The sequence below is a fragment of the Malaclemys terrapin genome, chromosome 7 (assembly GCF_027887155.1).
Source record: "Malaclemys terrapin pileata isolate rMalTer1 chromosome 7, rMalTer1.hap1, whole genome shotgun sequence".
NCBI classification, from domain to species: Eukaryota; Metazoa; Chordata; order Testudines; family Emydidae; genus Malaclemys; species Malaclemys terrapin.
In genome coordinates, this window is record NC_071511.1 from 74,068,942 (window position 1) to 74,093,278 (window position 24,337).

At 40.7% G+C, this 24,337-nt stretch overlaps 1 protein-coding gene across 2 annotated transcripts in view; it reads right to left on the bottom strand.

The window, feature by feature from the left end:
• OGDHL (oxoglutarate dehydrogenase L) overlaps positions 1 to 24,337 on the bottom strand; it is a 116,581-nt gene that overhangs the window by 78,391 nt on the left and 13,853 nt on the right. For both annotated transcript variants that reach the window (XM_054036180.1, XM_054036181.1), the window contains exons 2-3: positions 17,956 to 18,190; positions 5,815 to 6,006 (exon numbers count right to left, since the gene is read on the bottom strand). In XM_054036180.1, the coding sequence (XP_053892155.1) occupies positions 5,815 to 6,006; positions 17,956 to 18,162 (399 nt within the window). In that variant the 5' untranslated portion in view covers positions 18,163 to 18,190. The remainder of the gene's footprint in view (positions 1 to 5,814; positions 6,007 to 17,955; positions 18,191 to 24,337) is intronic.

The window sequence follows — 24,337 nt, forward strand, 5'->3', positions numbered from 1 at the left end:
ATCAATGTTTAAAATATATATACACACATGCCCTCGCTACAAAATAAGTGGGATATTAAGGTTCCTAAACTCTACCCTATGCATATAAACTTATGGCAATGGCATGCAATAGAGTTTCTCAGGAAAAAAAAAAGTAGCCCAAAAGAATGGTGTGGAAATTCAGCTGACACAGTCTGAAATGAGAGCCATTAATAACTGGCTACTGACTAACCCACCCCCAGACTTTGGACAAGAGGTAATGGTGCTGGGAAATTGTTACTAGAACTGTGATGCAGGAGTCAATAAATGTATTAAAAGTTAAATGTAAATTATGCTTACGCAGTCCCTCCCTAGTCATGGGAAGTTCTTGAATATGCTACTGACTTTGAGCTAACAGAGCTAAGTCTTTTAGCTCAGGCAGTACAGGTTCATGCTTTTATGAACAGAGGTCCCAGGTTCAATCTCCGCTATTGATGATCCAGCGAGGATGCCATGTTACACTAAATTGCTTATTATTCTGGTAGTACTTTAGATTAAATTAAAAAGTGAAAGAAGGCTTTCAAAGCAAGGAATGCATGAAGTGCAGCAGGACTGCCACTTATAAAGGCTTTGTAGAAAACTGAACAAGAAGATAAAACTCCATTGTATCCTTTCTAAACAGGAACGCAACTGACTAGGACTCCCACTAATAAAATAGGGAAAAATATACATTTTTAGATGTACAAGATGTTTTGCAGTAATTTTTAATTCTCACCAGAGCCATTTAAAAGTAAAGAGAAATCCTCTTGTAATCAGCTAAAATGGTGCAAAAAAGAAAAATGTGCCCTTTTGTGCCCAGTTTTCATGAGATAGTGTTTAGACACAAACTGAAAATTTCAGCTTCTGCTCTCTCTCTCCCTGCCCTTTGATTCTGACTTCCTGAAAGCAAGGAGATGCCAGTGCTTTCAGCTGGATCAGTTAGATGGATACAGCAATTTCCTAGCTCAACAGTGTTCCCTCCCCTCCTTCACCATGGAGCATATCCACCCTCCTCTGGGCTAGGATGACCTCTCCAAAGTCATGCTGGTCTCTGACATGGTATGGTAATATTCTAATATCCTGATCTCACTGAAGTAAGTGATAAAATTCACTGATTAAGACCCGGATTTCATCTTCAGGACCCAATCCAGCAAACACTTCTGACTGAAACCTAATACTTATTACTGCGAGTAATCTCATCTGAACTCATGGTAGTAAGCAATATTTCCTATAGGTAGAGCTTGCAAGATTGAGCCTCTCAATATATTTCCATTGGGTATTATTTTTATTTTCTGCCATTTACAGGTTTTATCCTGATCAACTGCACAAACTCAGGAAAGAGGGAAGTAATAAAAAGCAAAGGGAAACAATTTTCTATGGATATTAACATTTTCAATTATCTTCTGTTAATTAATCTCTGTAATAGATAGCTATTCCAAGACAACATAACATAAATCACATGAGGTATAACAGTAAAAGTCTCACAAAAAGCCATCTGGCTAAAAAAATATTTAATTATTACATTCAGTGACAGTAAATGTCAAAAGAAGTACTTCTGCATCATACTTAGATTTATCATTTGAATAATATTTGCCACTCTTGGCAAAACAATTTCAAGACACATTTTTAGGGACGCATGTAAATCACAAGTCTGACAGTGTTTCTGGTTTTCAATATTAATACTAAAAATAAGCTAAATTATTGAAATAGAAAAAAATTTGTGAGAATGCTGTGTGAAGAATAATGCATACAAATTTACAGTGTGTTATGAAATGAGTTAATACTTTACATACTAGTGCAAGGGTGAATGCACAGAAGGGAATTCTTTTTAAAGGTGTTTTAATGTTGTCAAATATTGGTTTCCTCCTCACCCTATTAAGGAAAATTCCAACAATTCCAATAAGCTTAATTGACTCTATGCCTTCAAAAATCAGGGGGTTCCCCCAACTGTTTTGTTTTGCAGACCATTTCATAAAAAAAAAAAAAAACATTTAATTCTACAGACCACTAGGACAGGCTGCTTCGACCACTCCACCCAACGTAGCTTGAAAACCTCTGTTTGAAATAATAAAAGATATAACAGAAGAGGATATGGAAGCAGTTTGTTTGTACATTTTATTTTCTTACTGTGCTCATTACTTTTTAAAAAAAAAGTAAAGAACCCAGCTGATTTCTTGAGATCACACCAAAGTTCAGCCTGTGTTTAGAATCTGCTGTGTCAGTGAGGACAAAACTCAACCAGATGCAGGTTTCAATGGTAGTCTCTGGGGTAAATTGTGCAGTGAAGTGAATGGTAATATAATTTACACATCAGGCATAAATGGTACAGTGGTTTTACCTGCCTCAATTTGGCAAAATGACTAACTTACACCTCATAGGTGATGGGGAGTGGGAATGGTAAAGAGGTGCAGCAGATAGTAACTGATGGGAATGTCCAAGATACAGCAAGTCTCCTAAATAAACTGGTATAGGTTGCATTACTTTACAATTTACACCCATTTTCTTACTAATGTACATCACATAGGACCACTGCTATATTTGGCCCCACTTAAGAATATACATTCATATTCAATCTTTGAGCTTGCTCTTCCCAGCAAAGAGCTCATAACTTTGTAATGTTCATTATATTCCAAGACCCTTAAAATTATGAAGCTTTAAAGAATCACAGCTTGCAAGCAGAAACAATTGTGCAAAATTATTGCTGTAAACAGTTATATTTATTAGCGACCTCACGCTGGACTAAAAAAATTGCAGTGTAAGAGTAAAATCAATTTTAAAAATTAAGTGTCTCATTGTTCGAAATAATTAACAAACAACCAGGAAGATATCATCTTTAAGATGAGCATCTGAAGATTTATAATATGACTGAGAAAGTTCAACTTCCATTTCAACATAGATTAAATCAAATCTTTCAAAGTTCTGTAGAACAAGTTCCATATTTTTCAAAACTGATTTACCCATTTTTTAATGGCTAGGTTTTAAACTTAGTTAAAATTCAACTACACATTTAAAGAAACAGAATGCATCATACTCCAGTTTTAAAAATCCGTTTTACCAGATATTCAAATAGGAGCTGAATTAGCTCAGTCTGACTCTACATGGTTTCCTGGAAATCATGCTAGGATCAGTCTGTACAAAAGCATAGTTTAGAGACCCATTTATAGTTACAGGGAAAGAAAGAACAAGTGATGAGGCATTTCCATGAACTACATTAAAATTAATGGTTAAGATAGCATTGTAATTTAGTAAATATTAAGTAAGGTTCTATAATTAATCACAATGTAAGGCATTTTAATCAATCATTTTAATGGAATTGTTTGTCACCCGTAGAGAACTAATACCCAAACACTAAAGGGCAAACACAAAAACCTCATATGGGCCCCTTCAAATTACCTGGGGCAGGAATGCTCCTATTCAAAACTCAGGATCAAATAATTTTGCACTAGATCCAAAATTTGAACAGTCCTATTTTTCAGTTCATATATGGCTGAAATTCTTGAAATAATGTTTCTTGCAAGATTTCAGCCAAAGGTAGTAAAAATCTCCAACTTCACTGTTCTTGAGAGATTGCCACTATTTGTGCCTCAAATTTCAGGCAAACAATGAATAAGATTTGGGTGTAATTACAGAACATAAACACTAGCTCCGATTTGGCTTCAACCGTAAACATAATCCCAATCAAGAACAGAAGGATATACAGTAGGACTCTGAAAAAGGAGGATGAAGTCTGAGCAGGGCCGGCACAACCCATTAGGTGACCTAGGCGGTCACCTAGGGCACTACAATTTGGGGGGTGGTGACCGCGGTGGTATTTTGGCAGCGGGACCTTCCGCTGCCTCTGTGGGGGGCGGCATTTCGGGGTGGGACCTTCCGCCGCCTAGGGCGTCAGAAAAGCTGGCGGCACTCCTGAGTTTGAGGTGATCACAACAAAGATTCAAGACTTTCTCCCTCTCCCCACATTGGTTTCAGAGTATGGCAGCAGCAAAATAAAAAAATATCAATACAGATATCATCCCTGTCAACATCTATGTATAGTAACAGAACCAAAATTTGCATCAATATTCATATACAGTTTTTGCATAAATTTAAGCAGATTATCAGAAGCATGTGCTTTAGATTTATTATGCCTTGTAGAGAGATAAGGAATCTTATAATTGATCTATATTATGAGAGAAATCAGAAAATGTACTTGGAAACATTTTAGTGTTTTTTGCGGGGAGTGGGAGTGAAAGGATTAACAACATAAATTACTATCTGCTTTTGTATTAAGTCCTCCTTCACAGAATCTAGACTCCAGTATTAGAAAAAAGCAGTACATTTATTGACTTTCCCAATAGAAGAGCCACAAAGCAGTCTACTACAAAAGCACAAAACTAGCAAGTCCGAGAAATCAAGTTTTAGATCTTTCTCCATTATATTTATTTAATTATCTGACAGAGAAGCATTTACAATTGATAGCATCTCTTCAACGCAATTTATAAAGAGGATTAGATACATCTATAATCACCAAAATGCTTTTAAATAACCCTTTCATTATTTTGTCATGGAGATGCCTACAACACACAAAGACACCTCTATTGCATCAATTAAGTCAGGAAATATATAGTCCCAAATAAAGGAAAGTTGTGTTCTCTGGGTATTTTGTTTCCAACTGTTTTTTTTTTTTTTAGCATCAAAGCAACCAAACGTTCTGTAATTCTTGCTGCTACTTCAACAAAATTTTGCTATAGATTTCACACAAGTGAAGGAACAATAGGCCGGTGTGAAACTGACCATGCTTTCTGCATAGACTACTTTTATTTAAGTGACTTCTATGACATGACTATTTACATAGGTCTTTGCACCTATTTACCATACTGTAGTATGTGTTAATTTAACACTGAAACATATTTAGCATCGGGACAAGGATGCTACTTCTCAACCAAATGACACCATAGAATGAACTGAAAGGGAAAAACTAAACAAGTCACAAAACTATTTTCTCCAACTTTCGTATTCACAGTCATTGGGATTCACATTTTGCTGAATTTGCTCACTCAAAGTGTACTGCTTCCTTTTTTCCAGGGAAAGAGAACTCAGAAGGTAAAACTGATATAGATCACAGTGGCTTTCCCTTGTCTGAAAACAGATTCAGATAAAGCAAAGCACATTGTGGAGAACAATGAAGAGTTTCATTTCACTGCACATACCTTAATGAAAAAAAATAAGACATTAATTCAGCTACAGTTTAAGCTACTGCACAATATGCAACGGATTGTATTATCACTTATTACACAGGAAAAATCTGCTCAAGCGAAAAAGCTGGATTTCAGAACATTTCTTTATTCTGACTCAGTTCTCCATCTGGATGGAGTTAGATGAGCAGGTAGAGCGGAGGATCAGCTGTTTTAGTGAAGAGGCAAAACCCTAGAGGTGCTCCAGTTCCACAGCGATACGTGAAATAAAAGAACCAAGATAAATTCAACTGTCCCTGCTCTGATATGGATACCCTTTGCGGTACTGTCACTTAACCTCTGTGTGTTCCAGTCTGGACAACTGGGATAAAGTTATCGGTCTCTTGAAAATGTTATGAGGATCAATATGTATTGCAGTACCACTTAGGGACCCCATTATAGACCTGAACCTCACTGAGCTACACACTGTACAAACAGTATAAAAAGACAGTACCTGCACCAAAGAGTTTACAATTTAGGCATAAAACAGATGGAAAAACACAGACAGGGGAAACACAAGAAAGCAATCAGTTAATATTTGCTAAGTGCTTTTAAAAGGAAACTCCCTCCCCCATATAATGCTAAGTAGCAATAGTACACTTACTTGATATGCTCTGATCAATGACTGTACAGCCAAGTGGTCCTCAACCAGTTTTTCAGCTTTACCTGGGGTCTTTGCCAATCCATGACTCTGAAACAACACTGCTCCGCTTTTCGAAAGATCTGGTAAGTGCGTCTGGTAAGCTTGACCAGGAGGAGCCCCAGCGTTAGCATTTCGGAAAAACAAATCCCAAGACTGGACAAGGTTGCAGAGAATAGGGATGAACAGAAAAAGGAAAGGAAGGAAGAAAATTGATTTATTAGATCAAATAAAACCCATGATTCAAAGCAGTAACTTTCCACGTGACAGTGAATGTGGCAACATAAGAATGGCCATACTAGGTCAGACCAATGGTCCATCTAGCCCAGTATCCTGTTTTCTGACAGTGGCCAATGCCAGATGCTTCAGAGGGAATAAACAGAACAGGGCAACTAAACTGATCCATGCCCTGTTGTCCAGTCCCAGCATCTGGCAGTCAAAGGTTTTGGGACACCCAGAGCATGGGGTTGCATCCCTGACCATCTTGGCTAATAGCCATTGATGGACCTATCCTCCGTGAACTTTTCTAATTTTTTTTTTAACCCAATTATACTTTTGGCCTTCACAACATTCCCAAGCATTGAGTTCTACAGGTTGACTGTGCGTTGTGGAAAGAAGTTTGTTTTAAATCTGCTATTAATTTCATTGGGTGACCCCTGGGACTCTTGTGTTAGGCAAAGGGGTAAATAACACTTCCTTATTCACTTTCTCCACACCATTCATGATTTTATAGACCTCTATCATATCGCCTCTTAGTTGTCTCTTTTCCAAACTGAAAAGTCCCGGACTTTTTAATCTCTCCTCATATGGAAGTTGTTCCATACTAATAATTTTTGTTGTCCTTCTCTGTATTTTTCCCATTTCTAATGTATCTTTTTTGAAATGAGGTGACAAGAACTGCACGCAGTATTCATTTGGGTGTACCAGGGATTTATTCAGTGGCATTATGATATTTACAGTATTATCTATCCCTTTCCTAATAGTGCCTAACATTATTAGCTTTTTCTACTGCCGCTGCATACTGAGTGCATGTTTTTCAGAGAACTATCCACAATGACTCCAAAATCTCTTTCTTGAGTGGTGACTGCTAATTTAGTCCCCATAATTTTGTATATAGAGTTGGGATTACGTTTTGCAATATGCATTACTTTGCATTTATCAAACACTGAATTTCATCTGCCATTTTGTTGCCCCAATCGCCCAGTTTTGTGAGTTCCCTTTGACAGATCTTTGGCCGCCACATGCATTTTGTGCCACAATTTCAGACAAGAGTACATATACACTGCAATGTATCCCCTCCCTCCCTCATGTTCTGTGGCAACTCCATGGTACCAGCTAAATGTAAACTATTATTGCTGTTTGATTTCTAGGGTTTTTACTTCTGCCATGCTATAGAGCTTTCCATTATGTCACTGAAGAATGAAAAATAAATTCCAGCTTGCTAACCATACAGATAAAGATGACTTGTCAGACGGGCAAGTCAAATAGTATACGTTTTTTTTGCAGGGGGAAGATGAGTTTGCTATTTTAGAGAAATCTAAAGTGCAACATTGCTAAAAGCATAACATTATCCATCCAGTCCATTTACCTATGATGTTAATGCAGGCAAACATTAGATATATAACCAGGAGAGTTCTATTATTGCATCTATAAGCTTTAAATCTGAAAGCCTTGATTAATAAAACAGGCAGGTTTCTTTAATTATATTATAAGGGTTTTTGGATACTCCAGTAGTCTTCTCTTCAGGCCCAATCCTTGAGCTGTTCACTCAAGCAGAGATCTTATCAACTACATTTAGAGTTTTGTCTGAATGAGTTCAGGATTAGGCTCTTTTCTTCAGCATCTCAAGATATTACAGTCAACCAGACTTCAGGGCTGTGATTTCAAGGTTATGTAAGTGGCTGTGACGCATAATTTACGAGGATACTCATTTCAAAAGTCCAAATGTCACAAACAAAAGATCCACCTATTTGTATCAGTTAATCCTATTCAAATGTCTCCAGATTAATCATAAGCATTTGAATTTAAGTCATAATATCCAGTTCCCCCTACAATTAACAAGCCTGGAGCTAATCCCTTCTCTGGTGTTATATTTATTTCTCAGGCAAGACATACAAACTCCGTGAAGTACAACACAAATGCTGGCTTAAATGTAATACAATGAATAAGAAAAAAAACCAAGACAACAATCCCCTTCTTTTTCCATCACCACCCAGGTTCTGAGCTGTATCGTTTCGGAGGAGAGTGTTGCTCTTCTAAACACACATGTTGCCGCACATCATTAAATGCTTGGATGATGACAGAAGTGGACAGCAGAACAACAGGACAAAAAAACAAAAACAAAAACAAAACAAAAAACAAGAACAATCCTGCATCATCAGGGGTTGCCTAGTAAATCTGTTCCACCTCTGATTTCCATCACTGGATTGGAAAAAATTGTTAATACTTCCCTCTTTCCCCCTTGAGCTAGCCAAACTGGAGAGATTCTATGGCAAGATTTTTGTTTTAAAATTTTAAAACAAAAATGAATTTAATTAAACAAATGCCTAATTAGAACCTGACTGCTTAAAAAAAAAATCACCATCAGAAAAACCCTTCTATACTGAACCCTTGCAGCAAAATATGACATCAGCCATCACATTTTAAACCCTTTGTCAGATATAGAACTACCACACAACTTGTCCTCATTGTTGAAATAGGAAGATGACGTAACAACATTACTGGAAACCAAAAAGGACAATTGTGATTGCTTTCAAATAGATAGTATTTTCAGATACAGTAGAAGGTAAATGCCATGATGTAGAATTTAATTGCGATGCAGTCTCACTAGGCCAACTGTTAATCTTTATTTAAAGAAAAACCCTGAAAAGTTAGAATGACTTCGTTTTTCCCTAGTGGAACCAGAGCCCAAACACATGGGCTACAGAAAGTCAGAATAATATTGACTAAGTTGGAGACAGGATCTCTAAACTCCTTTACAGCTAATGGATTTGATTGTCCGTTGTAACCAAGGGTGCAGTAACCAGAGGTAGAAAGTCTGCCCAGTGGGGCCCAGCCAGTACAGTCCCAAAAGTGGGTCATGCTGACAGGAAAGATGACAGGACAGGGCACCCAGGATGCACTGAATTAGCATATTCCAAGCTAGCCTCAGCCCACAGTGCTCCAAGAGGCTCCAAATGCAAGGTACAGCTATTCTCTTTTCATGGTACCCTTGGAGAGGAAGGGGGCCTCCACTGGTGCAAGTACACACAACAGTAACCAAGTTCCCTCCCTACATATGGCGACCCAGGCCCATGTGTCAGTAGGGTTCCATTCTTGGGTCTGACACAAATTGGGTAACCCATACAATCCCTCTGTGCCTGAGCATTCCCATCTGTAAAATGGCAATACTGTTTCCCAACTCACTGGGATTTATTCGATATTTGTGAAACACTGAAATTCTAGGACCAGGTATTATTTCAGTGGCTGGAGCTGACAGTGTTATTGTGGTTTAGATTGGGTGTTTTAAGAGCCTCTAGGCTCTAGAGTCTCTGGTGTTCTTTATTCTTATTTACATTAATTTTAAAGCTATTTGCAAACAACTTACAGGATTGTGTTCTCTACTATGTAGTTGCTTCGCTGTATTGTTCCAGGGAGCCTGAGTGACTGAAAGTTCTGCACTGTATACACATGGCTCTGAACTGGCATAAATCAGAGCAGCTTGTTAACCAAACAGACTGGGCTCCTCTATTCCCTCCATCCCCCATCCACACCCATTAAACTTGAAGCAAAACACTTCTCTAATTCCTTAGAATGCTTTGTTTCATCTCCAGCCACCGGATAGGTTTTAAATGCACCACTTTGGCTAAGCAAAAGCAGGATGGATACCTTCCTCCCCTCCCCCCCATATGATTTTTTCTTGAAGTTATTTGGTATTCATGCTCATTTTAAGCTAGTAGCAATAACCCACTACTTTTAGAAGCTTATTCATTCACAAGAGGAATTCGGTTTGTAGTCTCAACATTAACTCTTCTTGAGCACACAGTCAATTGCACTATTGCTGAGCTGCAATGTCCCTTCACTTTTCTCCCCCTTTAGCCATCCCATTTACCTAGGGAAATTCAGACTTCTTACAGAGTCATATTTTGTCAACTAACCCGGTAGTTTTGGAGTTTTTAATTCATTATTAAAAGTTTCTTTCTGAAATGCACAGGATTCAGAGAACCAGGGGAAATGAGCTAGTCTTTCAACCAGATGTCACTGGCCATAGAATTCTCCCCAGCAGGGTACTTGTACCTAGGGGCATATTGTCAAACACCTGTACCTTCAAAAATGGTGCCACACAGACTGTCACCATCTATTTATTCAGGATTTATATTTAGTCCATTAGGAGTTTTCCCATCTGATGTTCATTGATGCTGCTGGTTATGTAGAAGCTCCTTCTCTACAACACAGCCTCCCACGCAATGCCCAACAGCTTGATACACACCTCATTTTGCGGGGAGGAGAAATATTTTAGTGGGGATTCAGTTGCTCGTCATCTCCCCTCCTCCCCCACCCCACATTTTTCCTGCATACGGGAATATTTGAACCCAAGAGATGGAAATCCTTCAAAAACTATTCTGAAGTCTGAAAAAGAGGTTCTGTGCTTCCCCATCAATTAGGTGTGGGTACAAGTAGATAGGTTGAACATCTGCATTTAATGCTTGAATGCTGGGCCTCCACTGTATCTTAGGATAGGTACTAAAACTGTATGACTATTCCAGTGTAGTACTGAGTCCACATTTTACTAATATCTTAAAGTTATTCTGACTCTAATGTAGGAAATCTGAGACGGGATACCGCCTTGGGTCTTGGAAGTGGATGTCTCTAGAGTGATACCACATACATCAGAGTAGAAGGTTATTCCTATAATTCATGGGATACTACCCATTTGAAATTCAAATTCCCTATAAATGATTCCATGTCAATTTTAAAGACCTAGGCCCTGATCTTGCAAACACTTATGTACATGCTTAACTTCACTAAATCCCATTGATTAGTTAGCATCCAATCCCATTTGATTAATCCCCTCCTAACTAAACCCTACCCAAACAATTTAAACAACAAAATCCAGACAGGTATTTGGGTTATTTGAACTTTTTTTTAAAACATAGTTATCACGTAATGCATTGCTTCAAATCAGACACAACACAACCAATTTGACTTTGTGATGACAATCTCTTTATCCAAGAAAGTTTCAGCAGGATACCGAAACTAGATCTTCAGAGTACATAGTTAGTAGATTCTAGATGACTGGAGTTGAGCTGGTAGACTGGACTGCTCACCCAAAGTACTCCGTAATCACACTTGTATTAAGAAAAGTTTCCTGAAAGAGTACTTCCATATAGTTACACAGAAAGGAACGTTAAAGATTCACACATTAGAGTACACTGAATGTTACTCTTCAAGTTTCATGTAGTGAGAAATGCTGTATTATGCTACCTTATTATTAGTGTCCTTTCTGAATGGTCATTAAAATTAAGAAATTTCAAACAGCTTATTAGTTCATGTTTCTAATTTTCACAGTATATTTGACATTCGATGTTCATAAATTCAAAGTTACAGTCATGGAGGGGACAAATTAAACTTTTACCGTCTTGTCTCTCACAAGGTTTTACATTTAGATATAAAAACAGTATATTACAGGGCAGACCTACAAGGAATGAAATAATATGGCTCTAGACAAATGGCCTTTGAGGCTGTTGGTGGGCAAGTCTATTCAGAAATTATTAACAACTGTTTTTAAGGTTTATAACCACAGTCCCTGTTCCCGCTATGCAAATTCAATACAACAAAAGACTTCAGAAATAGCTTCAGAAGATACAGGCAGATGAGGCACATGGGGGGATAGTTCGCTTTTGCTATTGATGTTCTTGACTGTATCGATTTGTTGAGCAGGTTTGACATTTCATCAGAGGGGAGGGGGAAAACACACCATTTAGCTAAAGAAAATTAGTTTTTCCTAGACACACATCCATCAAGACCTTCAGAAACTTGTATAGTATCAATCTTGAAAGATATCAGAATGCAGTCTTCTGGATCTCTTGTGCATCAGAGTCTCTCTACCAATAAAGCTTACCATGTAATGAATGGATTGAGATCCACCTAGTTCCATAGCCATTCCAAATTGAAAGAGTAAAATTCTTTACGACAAAAGTATCACCAGAGATCTGGTTATTTAAGTTATAGTAATAGGAAGAAGAGACTATCAACGGAATGATGACATTAAATGCAGCTATATAAAAAGGAATTAAACCTTTAATAAGTTTTGTTGTGCCCTGTATTTTCAATATTTCTTTCCAAAGCAGCAAATCTATTAAATAAATATCTGCTTTTATTCTCAAACAAATATAAACACAGTTCAAATGATTCAATGACAGTGTTTTGTTATCTACTGCTTTACGGTAAGTAGTATCAACATACATAAAAAGGTAGGCTACTTGCCATTTTATATTCTAGCATCACTCCAGAAAAATCTAAAGCAGTTTTATTCTAAAAAGCCTATTTCCATGTTCTACTAAAATGTAGTTTGTCCTATCATGAAAAGAAGGCACAATAAAGCCTTAGAACATGATTCCTTCAACTTACTTTTTAGTATCACATTCATACAACACAGTCTCTCTTTTATAGAGACTGATTTCTAAGCTTACAACAAAAGGAAGCAATTACACACTCACGGTAGACTGGCTGCATACAGGAAAATGTGGTAACCATTATGTACTCAATATCAAACCATGCAGTTCTGTAATTAATCTTGTAATAGTAATAACTGAGCCTTGACAAGCCCCCTCCCTATGATCTATGTCCCTGACTCCACTCTGTGAGCAGAAATTACACCTTGTTCAGAGCTCATGTCATTATGACCACAGCTGTTTTAGATACTACTTTCAGGAGGAGGAAGATGAACCAAAGCAACTCAGAAAAGGATCAACCAGGGAGGAGGGGTGTAAAATAGTTTCCAAGAGAAATCCCATCCCACTTTCCACTTCCCACTCCCCTGGAAAAATTATCCTTATTCTCTCTTCAATCTTCCAAAAAGTTCCTAACAATCTGCATATCAGAGTGAGATCTACAAGTGCCAACAACGAGAGTGTCAGGTTCAGATTATATATACATACATACACGAGCAGCCACACCTTCTAGCGCCCTTCTGAGAAAGATAATGTAGGGAGCAGAGATTCATGGAGATTTATAGGAGTTTCTAGGAAGAAGTGAGTGGAATCAGCTTAAAAATCTTACCACCTCCCAGATTTCCAGCCGTGCAAATCCCATCCAAGTCAATAGGACATGCAATGTTAAAATGCTGTGAAACACTTGGAAAAGTGTATTAATCATTATAAAAAGATGTATGATTCCACATCATTTTGTAAACAAAGTAAGGCATATCCTCTGTCCTGATGATCTTAAAGTATAAAGATCTTATCCTGCAAATCTTTAAGAGAATAGTCTTTAGCCCTTTTCTTATGTTAGTCATCCTCACACGTATATAGGATCAGATTTTAAAGATAGAAAAGACAAAGACAAGTTGCCGCACAATTTACGGCAAGAAATCTTCACTCCTTAACATATAATCAGAAAAATGGCTTCCAAATTACTACTAGCAAAAAAAAGTTAAAAGGCCACATTATCAAATTTACTGTGTTGAATGATGTTGTACATGTTCCTTTTGATTAGTTGAACGCCAACACACAGAAAACCATTTGTCAAATTACATTTTGTTTTCAGCCTAATTAATACAAGAGGAAGAGAGGAGTAAGTTCCATGGAGCAATCAGGGATAAAAAGAGTAAACAATTTCCCTTCTTTCTTAAAAGAGATGCTAACAACAGCCATACGCCCCGGCAATCTAGATGAGAAAAAATTAATGCCTTTTAAATACCTTTAAAACTGTCCATGTCATTAATAACCAAAAATTGTCACCACCTCAGAAGTGTTGAATTACATATGTGAAAAAAGGAGATAGTCTCAGGACTATATCCACTGAATTCATAAACCCCCCCATCCCATACAACACTTGTTGGGGTAATTTTGCTGACAGTTTCTTCATAGGAACCAAGGCCAGAAAGAACATGGAAACTGAACTACCTCTCTCAGCCCTGGAGATGGGCCCTCCAGCTCAGAGGTAAGGTAAAACAGGGACGTTTGCACAGTCGGCGCTGTACTTGTTCTGTGAAGAAACAGGCTTCAGTCACCAGTGCGATCACCTTTCACCAGAACTAAATTCACACATGGACGAACCAAAAGAATCATCATAACTGCTCATTTTGGCCTCCCTTTTAATTATTTGTATGCTTCATTTTACTCATTTCTAGATGATTTATCAGAGTAGAACCAAGTTCTAAATAAGACACATTTATAAAAATGTGCCTTAAGTACAAAACACAATAGCAGTGTTTCACCAAACACTTTATAAGCAGTTTGCACTATTTCTTACAGAGAAAGAGAGTAATTTTCTGTAACTAAATAAATTGTTAAGATTCCAATTCATGCAAAAAAAAAATTAATTCATAAAGGCAAATACTTAAAGTGAATTAGCATCCTCATACAAACAAAAAAAGTCTTGATAATGGACAGAAAACATCAGAGTAAGAAAAACAATTAGGGCTACCAAGCAATTACAAAAATTAATCACAATTAATCATGCTGTTAAATAATAGAATACCATTTATTTAAATATTTTTGATGTTTTCTACGTTTTCAAATATATTGATTTCAACTATAACAGAATACAAAGTGTAAAATGCTCACTTTATATTTTTTTACAAATATTTTAATGTAAAAAACAATATATTTTTCAGTTCATCTAATACAAGTACTACAGTGCAATCTCTTTATCATGAAAATTGAACTTACAAACATAGAATTGTGTACAAAAAAATAACTGCACTCAAAAATAAAACAATGTAAAATTTTACAGCCTACAAGTCAGTGCTACTTCTTGTTCAGCCAATCGCTCAGACTAGCAAGTGTGTTTAATTACATTTGTGACTGAACTCCTTGGGAGAGAATTGTAATTAAACACCTTCTTTTAACAAGGATCATCAGCATGGAAGCATGTCCTCTGGAATGGTGACCAAAGCAAAAGGGGCATACTAATGTTTAGCATGTCTGACATGTAAATACCTTGCAATGCTGGCTACAAAAGTGACATGCGAACGCCTGTTCTCACTTTCAGTTGACACTGTAAATAAGAAGCGGGCAGCATTATCTCCCGTAAATGTAAAGTAACTTGTTTGTCCTGGCAACTGGATGAACAAGAAGTAAGACTGAATGGACTTGTAGGCTCTAAAGTTTTACATAGTTTTGTTTTTCAGTGCAGTTATGTAAACCAAAAAAAGATATATACACCTCTACCCCGATATAACGCGACCCGATATAACATGAATTTGGATAGAACGCGGTAAAGCAGCACTCTGGGGGGCCGGGGCTGCGCACTCCGGTGGATCAAAGCAAGTTCAATATAACGCGGTTTCACCTATAACGTGGTAAGATTTTTTGGCTCCCAAGAACAGCGTTATATCGGGGTAGAGGTGTATCTACATTTGTAAGTTGCACTTTTATAATAAAGAGATTGCACTACAGAACTTGCATGAGGTGAATTGAAAAATAGTATTTCTTTTGTTGTTTTTACAGTGCAAATATTTGTAAACAAAAGTAATAGAAAGTCAGCACTGTACACTTTGTATTCTGCGTTGTGACTGAAATCAGTATATTTGAAGATGTAGAAAAACATCCAAAAATATTTAATAAATTTCAATTGGTATTCTATTGTTTAACAGTGCAATTAAAACTGAGATTAATCATGATTAAATTTTTTGAGCTAATCACGTGAGTTAACAGCGATTATTCGACAGCCCTAAAAAAAATTTTCATTAACAAAAATACAAAGTATAGAGCAGGGGTCGGCAACCTTTCAGAAGTGGTGTGCCGAGTCTTCATTTATTCACTTTAATTTAAGGTTTTGCATGCTGGTAATACATTTTAATGTTTTTTAGAAGGTCTCTCTCTATAAGTCTATATATTATATAACTAAACTAGTGTTGCATTGTAAAATAAACAAGGTTTTCAAAATGTTTGAGAAGCTTCACTTAAAATTAAATTAAAATGTTGATCTTACGCCGCCGGCCCGCTCAGCCCGCTGCTGGTCTGGGGTTCTGTTCACCTAGGCTGGCAGCGGGCCGAGCGGGGCCTGCAGCCGGGACCCCAATTGGCAAGGGTCTGGCAGCCAGAACCCCAGACCGGCAGCAGGCTGTGCGGGGCTGGCGGTCGGGCCACTCAGGGGTTCCATCTGCTGGCTACTGCCAGCCAGGATCCCGGCCGCAGGCCCTGCTCAGCCCGCTGCCGGTCTGGGGTCCCAGCCCCACCCACATACAGTGGGTATGTACTTCTCCCTGGTTCTGGCCCATTCTCTTCCTCTCTCTGCACTGAACTGAGGGTGGGAGTGCACTGAGCACAGGGCTGGGGGTGAAGGGTCTGGCCAGGAGCTAGAATTAGGGAGGGGGCTCAGGGTTGGGACAGGAGGTTTGGGTGTGGGGCACTTACCTGGGCAGCTCCCATTTGGTGCGAGGGGTGCAGGAGCTCCCATTTGGTGCTCAGGATGGGGCTGGGTATGTGGGGGGGTGCAAGAGTCAGGGCGGGGGGGCTGGGTGTATGTGAGGAGAGTGCAGGTGTCAGGGCGGGGGGGCTGGGTATGTGTGGGGGGGGTGAAGGAGTCATGCAGAGGGCTGGGTGTGTATGAGGGAGGTACAGGGCTCAGGGCAGGGGCCTGGGGGTGTGTGAGGGGCTCAGGGCACGGGCCTGGGGTGTGTGCGGGGCTGCAGGGCTCAGGGCTGGGTGTGGGGGGGGGGATCAGGGTGGGGGGCTGGGGTGTGTGTGCACCCCTATTCCCCAAGGCCCTGCCCCTGCTTCTTCTCTGCAGACCCCGGGACTCCCATGACCCATCCAATCCTCCCTGCTCCCTGACTGCCCCCTCCAGAGACCCCCTGCCCCTAACCACCCCGCCTGGGATCCAACCTCCCCTGCTCCCTGTCCCCTTACCATGAGGCTCCCAGCAGCATGTTCTGCTCCGTGCAGAGCCAGACACGCTGCCCCGCAGGAGTGGGCAGCCCCGCCCCTCAGAGCACTGCATGCGTGGCGGCAGATGAGCGGGGAGCGTGTCTGCCTCCCCGTGGAGCCAAACACTGCCCCACGGGAGCACACAGCTCCAGCCCCCACAGCGCTGTGCGCGCAGGGCTCCAGAGAAGGGGGGAAAGGCGGGGGGAGGGGCCGGTGGCTTGCTGCACTCAGCTTGGCACTCCGGCCCGGGAGCGTGGACCCTGCGGCTTGCCACGCCGGGAGAGTGGGGCCATTTGGCAGAGTGTTCATGGGCACACCCCGTGCGCACGCCTATGCTTCTGCCCACCTGCCCCCGTGGGCAGAAAAAAAAAAAAAAAAAAAAAAAAAATCAGCTCGCGTACCGTCTTTGGCACGCGTGCCATAGGTTGCCGACCCCTGGTATAGAGGTAGCAATTAAGAAATATCTAGCAGGTGTTTAGAATTTAGAGATATGTACAGAGTGAAATATTTTCCAAACTATAGGCAGAAATTTAAAGAAGGTAGTTTTACAAAACATTTAAGGCTGGAATTTCCAAAGCCAGCATGGGGAACTGAGCACTCAACTCCTTTAGGCAGCTGTAAAATACCACTCTGGATATATATATATGACTTAAGTACAGCAGAGGACATGTTTTGACCCTATTACAAATATTAGAAGCTTGAAATTTCTGTAAATCATAACTAATTTCCTTCAATAAACTGATTAAATAATCATATTGCAACAAAAAATTCTGAAAATCAGATGTTTGCTTCTGTTAATATTTTTATAACACAAGACATCCCATATTCTTCAAACCAGTTCACCATATTTGGGGCTTCCTTATATTTTTATTTTGCTGCAATTTCGTATCTTGCAATGATCAATATATACAAATTAGTTTCATATTTTTCATTTAATAAAAGACCTTTTACAAAATAGTCAACAAGAGTGGAATCAAGATTTATACTTTTTATCTTAACAGTAGAATTTTCAGTTAACATTTAGACTTACCTTATGCACACTTTTAGGGTTTTCAAGCCATGTGTAGTACATTTCCTCTACATAATTTGAATTACTTCCACTCAGGAATGGTTCTGTAGCTCCTGATGAAACATATCGTTGGCGCTGCAGAAATACCTTTCTGGCTACATCTTGCTTTACCAAAAATTGAATGCCATGAGGTTTCAAGGTAGCTACAAGAAACCTCAAATGACTCATGTTTGTTCATTAGGTAGAAGATCCAAGTCTATTAAAAAGACAAAATAAACATAATCAGAAGAATGTCCAACATACTATGATATCTTACTACAAAATCTAGCCTTATGCCATATATTTCCTCTTGAACAAAGTTCAAGCTTAAATATAAAATATCTTCGAGACAGTGGGAAGCCCACTGATCAGTTATGAACCTATGCTCCAATATCCCTGCTGTCTACAGCTGTGAAGGTGCTGCTAAGGAGTTGCCCATTCCCATACCCAACAGTCCATCTCCCAAACAGCTGACAGAACCTGGAACTGATGATTCTGAGGGCTTCTATGGCTATAAACCGGGAATTGCTTGAGCTATGTTCCCCAATGTCCTGGATGCATGAACAAAACAGAGACTCACTCATTCACTCACACCCCTTGGTGATATTGGCAGCTGTAGTGGTATTTTTAAAGACCAATCCCCTTAGAGATATCCTAGAGGGCTTCCTCCCACATCTTGCGCCTGAGAGAAGATGGAGCTGTTGGTCCCAAATTCATAGCTCCATGTGTTATGGAGTGAGTGCATGGAACATTAAGAGGGACTTGAATAAGTGCTCATGTTGGCTTTATGTTTAAATAAGACAACGTTACTGTAAGGGGTGGCTTGTCCATGATCACCTAGGTTATTCTTTTGAAACAATTTATAATTTGATAATTTATAATTATAAATGAGCACTCCTGAAAAGTGAAGAAGATACACTATTACGCCCAACAACCACTTAGTTTTTTTACTTCCTTGAACTGGACAAGTGAATTTCCTAGAATTTGAGGGGAAGGGGGAGAAAAAAAAAAAAAAATCACACACATGCAAAGATTTTCATCTTCATCTGAGAAATTCTGAGCATTAGAAACTTCCAGTTATGCCAGTTGAGGATACACAGCTCTCACTCAGAATTAGAGTTCCTAAATGTAAACTACAGTTTGAAACCTAGACAAGAATCCAGCTACACTATTAGACAAATCAAAATGCAGGAAGACCAACATTAATGTTAGGGGAAGATGATAATTTTGTTTCCACTTTAAAACAACACCTGAAAAACTAAAAGAACGTAACGATATTATATAAAGCAAGAATATTCAAAGTTAACCCCGACTTGTCATCCCTGACTTGTGCTATTGTGCATAAGTATTGCAAACATGATGATCAAAGCACAGTAATCAGCTACATTGATCCACTGAGACTGGTCTTCGTATGGATTATCTAGTTATGCTGTCAGTTTTAGCTGTGAATTTCTTTACTTGGGTCCAGGGCCAGCTCTACTATTTTTGCCGCCCCAAGCAAAAAAAAAAAAAAAAAAAAAACAACAACAAAACAAAAAAACCACAACACCGCCCGGATTGTGCCGCCCCGAGAATGGACGGAATGCCGCCCCTTAGCATGTGCTTCCTCCCCTAGTGCCTGGAACCGGCCCTGCTTGGGTCACTAACTAAACAATCACTAAAACAAAGATTTTAAAGAAGCATATTCAAGTTTTAAATACACTTTTAAAGATTCTAAAAGGACACCAACTTAAAAATCACCTGTCCGATTTTTATTTTTATTTATTTATTTTTTTTACTTACTATAGTTATCTGCAACATCTATGATGACTACTACGGACAGATTAGAGGGAAAATATTTTTCACTTTGTGCATTAGAAGAATTGGCATGAAAATATTTCTGAAGACATCACAATCACCACAACCTGGACGAAAGAAAAATATTCTCTCCCATTCTCACAGGCAACTTTTTTATTTCTAAACATACTATTAGAAAGTACATAGAAGGCACTGGTTAGGACTCATTTAAGAAGCTTATACCCAATCACTGCCCAAACTGGGAGCACTAAACTCATTTGAAAAGGGCATTTTAAATGTGCTCCTACTTCTTACCATAGACAGATTCAGCCCTGTGCACTCAGAAGGTAAGTGTTGACAGACATGTGAGTTAATGAAAGACCTTACTCCTCTGCGCATCTGGAGAACACACACAAATACCTGCTTTGTTCCTGCTCAATCAGCAGATCATCTCCTCATGCCAAAAGAGATCTGATAAAAATGCTAGGCATGAAAATCCTCCCCTCATTTCTCTCAGATCTCCTCCTGATTCCAGATGTCTCTCCCTCTGCTGCAAGCAGCCCCAAGATGTTATCCTAAGTCACGCAGGTCAAGTAATTTACTCTTAGGAGATGCATGCTTTTAGCACAATTGCTATTAAATATTTAAAAATCTTTTGCATTTTGGTAATACTGAAGAGCTAAAACAAGTAACACTGTGTGAAAACCTTTGGGGCAAAATTAATGCCTTCACCTCAGACCAGAAAGAGTACAGAAGGTTCAGCTCCTAGAAAAAGTGTGTGGATTTGGGGGGGGGAAGGGAGGAGGGGAGAGAAGGGCAGAGGAAATCATTCAGGAACATAGTGCAAGAAAAATATAAACATGCTAAAATCTCTACAGTAAAAAAACAGAAATAAACAATAAAGAAGCAATAAAAATGGCAAAATATGTAAAACAAAATTATGAACACAGGAATATGGAAAGTAAAGGCTAGCCAATGAGAAAGCAACAATCATCCAGCCTGATCCTCTAAATCCTTCAGCCAGTACAAAATACATTAACCAGCAAAGCAGAGGAAATAATTTTGTACAATTAGAAAAGGCTCTCTACAGTAGAGCAGGAAGAATCCCCTGACGGAATCACCAGTATGCAAGGTGGTTTAGCAAAAACTACACCAACTAATCTCACTGAAGTTCAGGCAGCAGTACTTCTAGGACCACTAAAAAGGAGAGGCTTGTAACTGCTGTGAAATCCCTTATGATGTACAAAACACCAGGCTCAGATGGGCTTGGGTCAGACTTCAATAAAATTTTCCTCAAACAAATATACAATCCACTGTAGAGAGTACTCACACAGATAGCCACAGGTCAACTTCCTCCAGCTTAGATTCAAAGATTATAAAGCCTGAAGGAATGTAACGGGTTGGCACCCACCCCTCATAAGCACCCCTTCTGGTCAGGTGTGTCTGAAGTTTCTAAAACAGTCCTGGCCCTGGTCTGAAGCCATACCCCCAGGGTTTCCTCCCTGGAGGCAATGTTTTTGCCCTCTCTGAGCCCTTCTCTCAGGGCATAACTACTTCCCCAGTGGCTGTTGGGGGGCAGGAGGAGCAGGCCCTCCCACGACTCCAGGCCCCAACCAAGCGACCCTTTAAGTAGCAGCTACATGCCACATCCCTTTAACTAACTACATTTCCCTGGGACACTTCTCTGCAACCCTTAGCTTTGTTGAGTCCCAGAAGCCAGCCAGGAACACCTTCCTTGCCCCCCAGTCTCTGCCAGCAACTATCTGCCTTAGCTAGGGTTACCATATTTTAAGTGTCCAAAAAGAGGACACTCCACGGGGCCCCGCCCCAACTCCGCCCACAGCCCCGCCCCGGCCCAGCCCCAACCCCGCCCTCTCCCCTGAACGCTTCGCCCTCCTGCTCCTCCCCCTCCCCTGCTTCCTGCAAACATTTGATTCGCGGGAAGCCTGAAGCAGGCAGGTAGCAGGTAAGCTGGGGCTGGGGCTGGGGGGGCGCGAGGAGGCGCGACCCAGTCCGGCCCCCGCAGCCGAGCGGCTCCCTCCGGCGGCTGGCCCCGGCCAAGAGGTTCTGGCCCCAGCATCTCTGGCCTGGCTCGGCTCAGGCCCTGGGGCTCCGGCCCCGGTTCCGGCCGAGCGCGCCAGCCTCAGCCCGGCCCCGGCCCCGGGCAAGCGGCGCCAGCCGGAGGCTGAGCAGCCCCGCTCCCAGCGGTTCCAGCTGGCTCGGCTGGGGCCCGGGTTCCAGACGAGCAGCTTCGGCCCGGCCCTGGGAGAGCAGCGCCAGCCGGCGGCCAAGCAGCCCCGGTCCCAGCAGCTCTGGCCGGCTCGGCTCGGGCCCTGGTTCCGGCCGAGCGGCTCTGGCCTGGCCCCAGCCCTGGCCCCGGCAGAGTGAGTGGCGCCGGCTGGCAGTCAAGCACCCGCCGGCCCCAGCATCTCCGGCTCCGGCCCCAGCGGCTCCAGCCTGGACCCAAGCGTCACAACCCCTCCCTCCCTATTTTCCCAGACATGTACAACTTTTTGGCAATTCCCCCCGGATGGGGATTTGAGGACCGAAAAGCCGGACATGTCCGGGAAAATCCGGACGTATGGTAACCCTACCTTAGCACTTGCAGCCAGCTAGGAGGCCCTTACTTGCTTTCCTGGTTCCTGCCAGAGCAACTGCTCTGTCCAGCCTTTCAGCTCCTGCAGCCAACCAGGAGCACCTCTTCCTACCTCCCCCACTCCCTCCTAGCACTGAGCTGTCCATGGTGCTGCAGTTCCCTTTCACAGCAGGAACACCATTTGCACTCCTCTGGCTCCAGCAAGGAGCTGACTCTGGTCTGCACTGCCGCTCCTTTTAAGCTAGCCTGCAAACCTCTGATTGGCTAGCCCCTTCCAGCCTCCCACATAGTCTTTCTAGGCCAGTTGGACTTTGCTCCATTGCTCCTGTCCTGGGACGGGTGTGATGGGGGCCTCTGGGCCTAGTGCACCCTATCACAAGGAACCATTGTGATCCTCTAGTCGGACGTTCTGCATAACACAAGCTATAGGACTTCATTGTATTAATTTGTTTGAATTAGAGCATCTCTCTTAAAAAACATCCAATCTTGATTTACAGATTTCTTGTGATGGAGAATTCACCACAACCCTTGGTAAACTGTTCCAAAGGATAATTACCCTCACAGTTACAAATATTTTTTTTCAGTCTGAATTTGTCTAGTTTCAGCTTCCAGCTATTGGATCTTGTTAAACCTTTCCCTGCAAGATTGAAGAGTCCTCTATTATCAAATTTCTATTCTCCACCTAGGTACTTAGACACGGATCAAATCACCTCTTCACTTTTTCTTTCATTAACTAAACAGAGGGAGCTCCTTGAGAATATCACTATAAGGCATGTTTTTCCAATCCTTTAATCATTCTCATGGCTCTTCTCTGAACCCTCTCCAATCTGTCAACATCCTTCTTGAATTGGGGGCATGAGAACAGAACACAGAATTCCAGCAGCAGTTGCACCGTGCCAAATGCTGAAGTAATACAACCTCCCTATTCCTACTCAATACTCCCCTGTTTATATATCACATTAGCCTCTTTGGCCACAGCGTCACACTGGGAACTCACATTCAGCTAATTAGCCACCATAATCCCCCCCAAGTCTTTTTCAGAGTCACTGCTTCCCACGTCAGAGTACATATGGCCTGCATTCTTTATTCCTAGATGTATGACTATCATTTTTATTAACGACCTGAAAGAAGACACAAAATGATGACTGATAGAGTTAGCAGATGAGACAAAGATTGGGGGAGTGGTAAGTAATGAAGAGGACAGGTCACTGATACAGAACCATCTGGATCACTTGATAAGCTGGGTGCAAGCAAACAATATCAAAGAAAGACATAGGGGAATTTAGTTCGGTGTGCATGCCACACCATCATTTTTCCTTTCATTGTAACAGATCTCACAGTTCTCAGATACTGCCACCTCACACATAGAGGGCAGCAGGCAACTGGGATATACATGCTCTCTGGACCGACAACTGTGATACACAATTTCTCCACATTAAAGAGTAAGCCTGAGTGCAAAGAATACTCCTGGGGGAATTCTGCGCCAAAAAAATTACAAATTCTCCACATGATATTTTAAAATTCTGCATATTTTATTGTCAAAATAACACAATATAAACATGCCAGTTACAATTATTTTGGAAATTTATTTCAAAATACCTGTGAGCAAGTATGTCTGTAACAACAACAGACAACAAAAAAGATTCAGGAAATATTTTTTGACAATTAGATTTCTTACTAGGCATGTTAATACAGAACTTTGAGTAATAATTCATTTAAACTATAATACAGAAACGTATTTCCCGCACCCCTCAGAAGCAGTGCAAAGGCTTGGGGGAGTCAAGGGTGATGGAGGAGCTGGGGGAGAGGGAAGTAATTGCTAGGAAGGAGCCTGGGAGTGAACCTGGAGGGTTGTTGGATATGGGTGGGAAAAGCATGGAACAGGTTGGGGGGTTTTTTGGGGGGAGGGGGAGAAGAGGAGTGGAATTATTAGGGAATTGGGGCACCTCCCCCATGCAGACCTTGGCTGACCCCTAGCCTCTCCCATTCAGT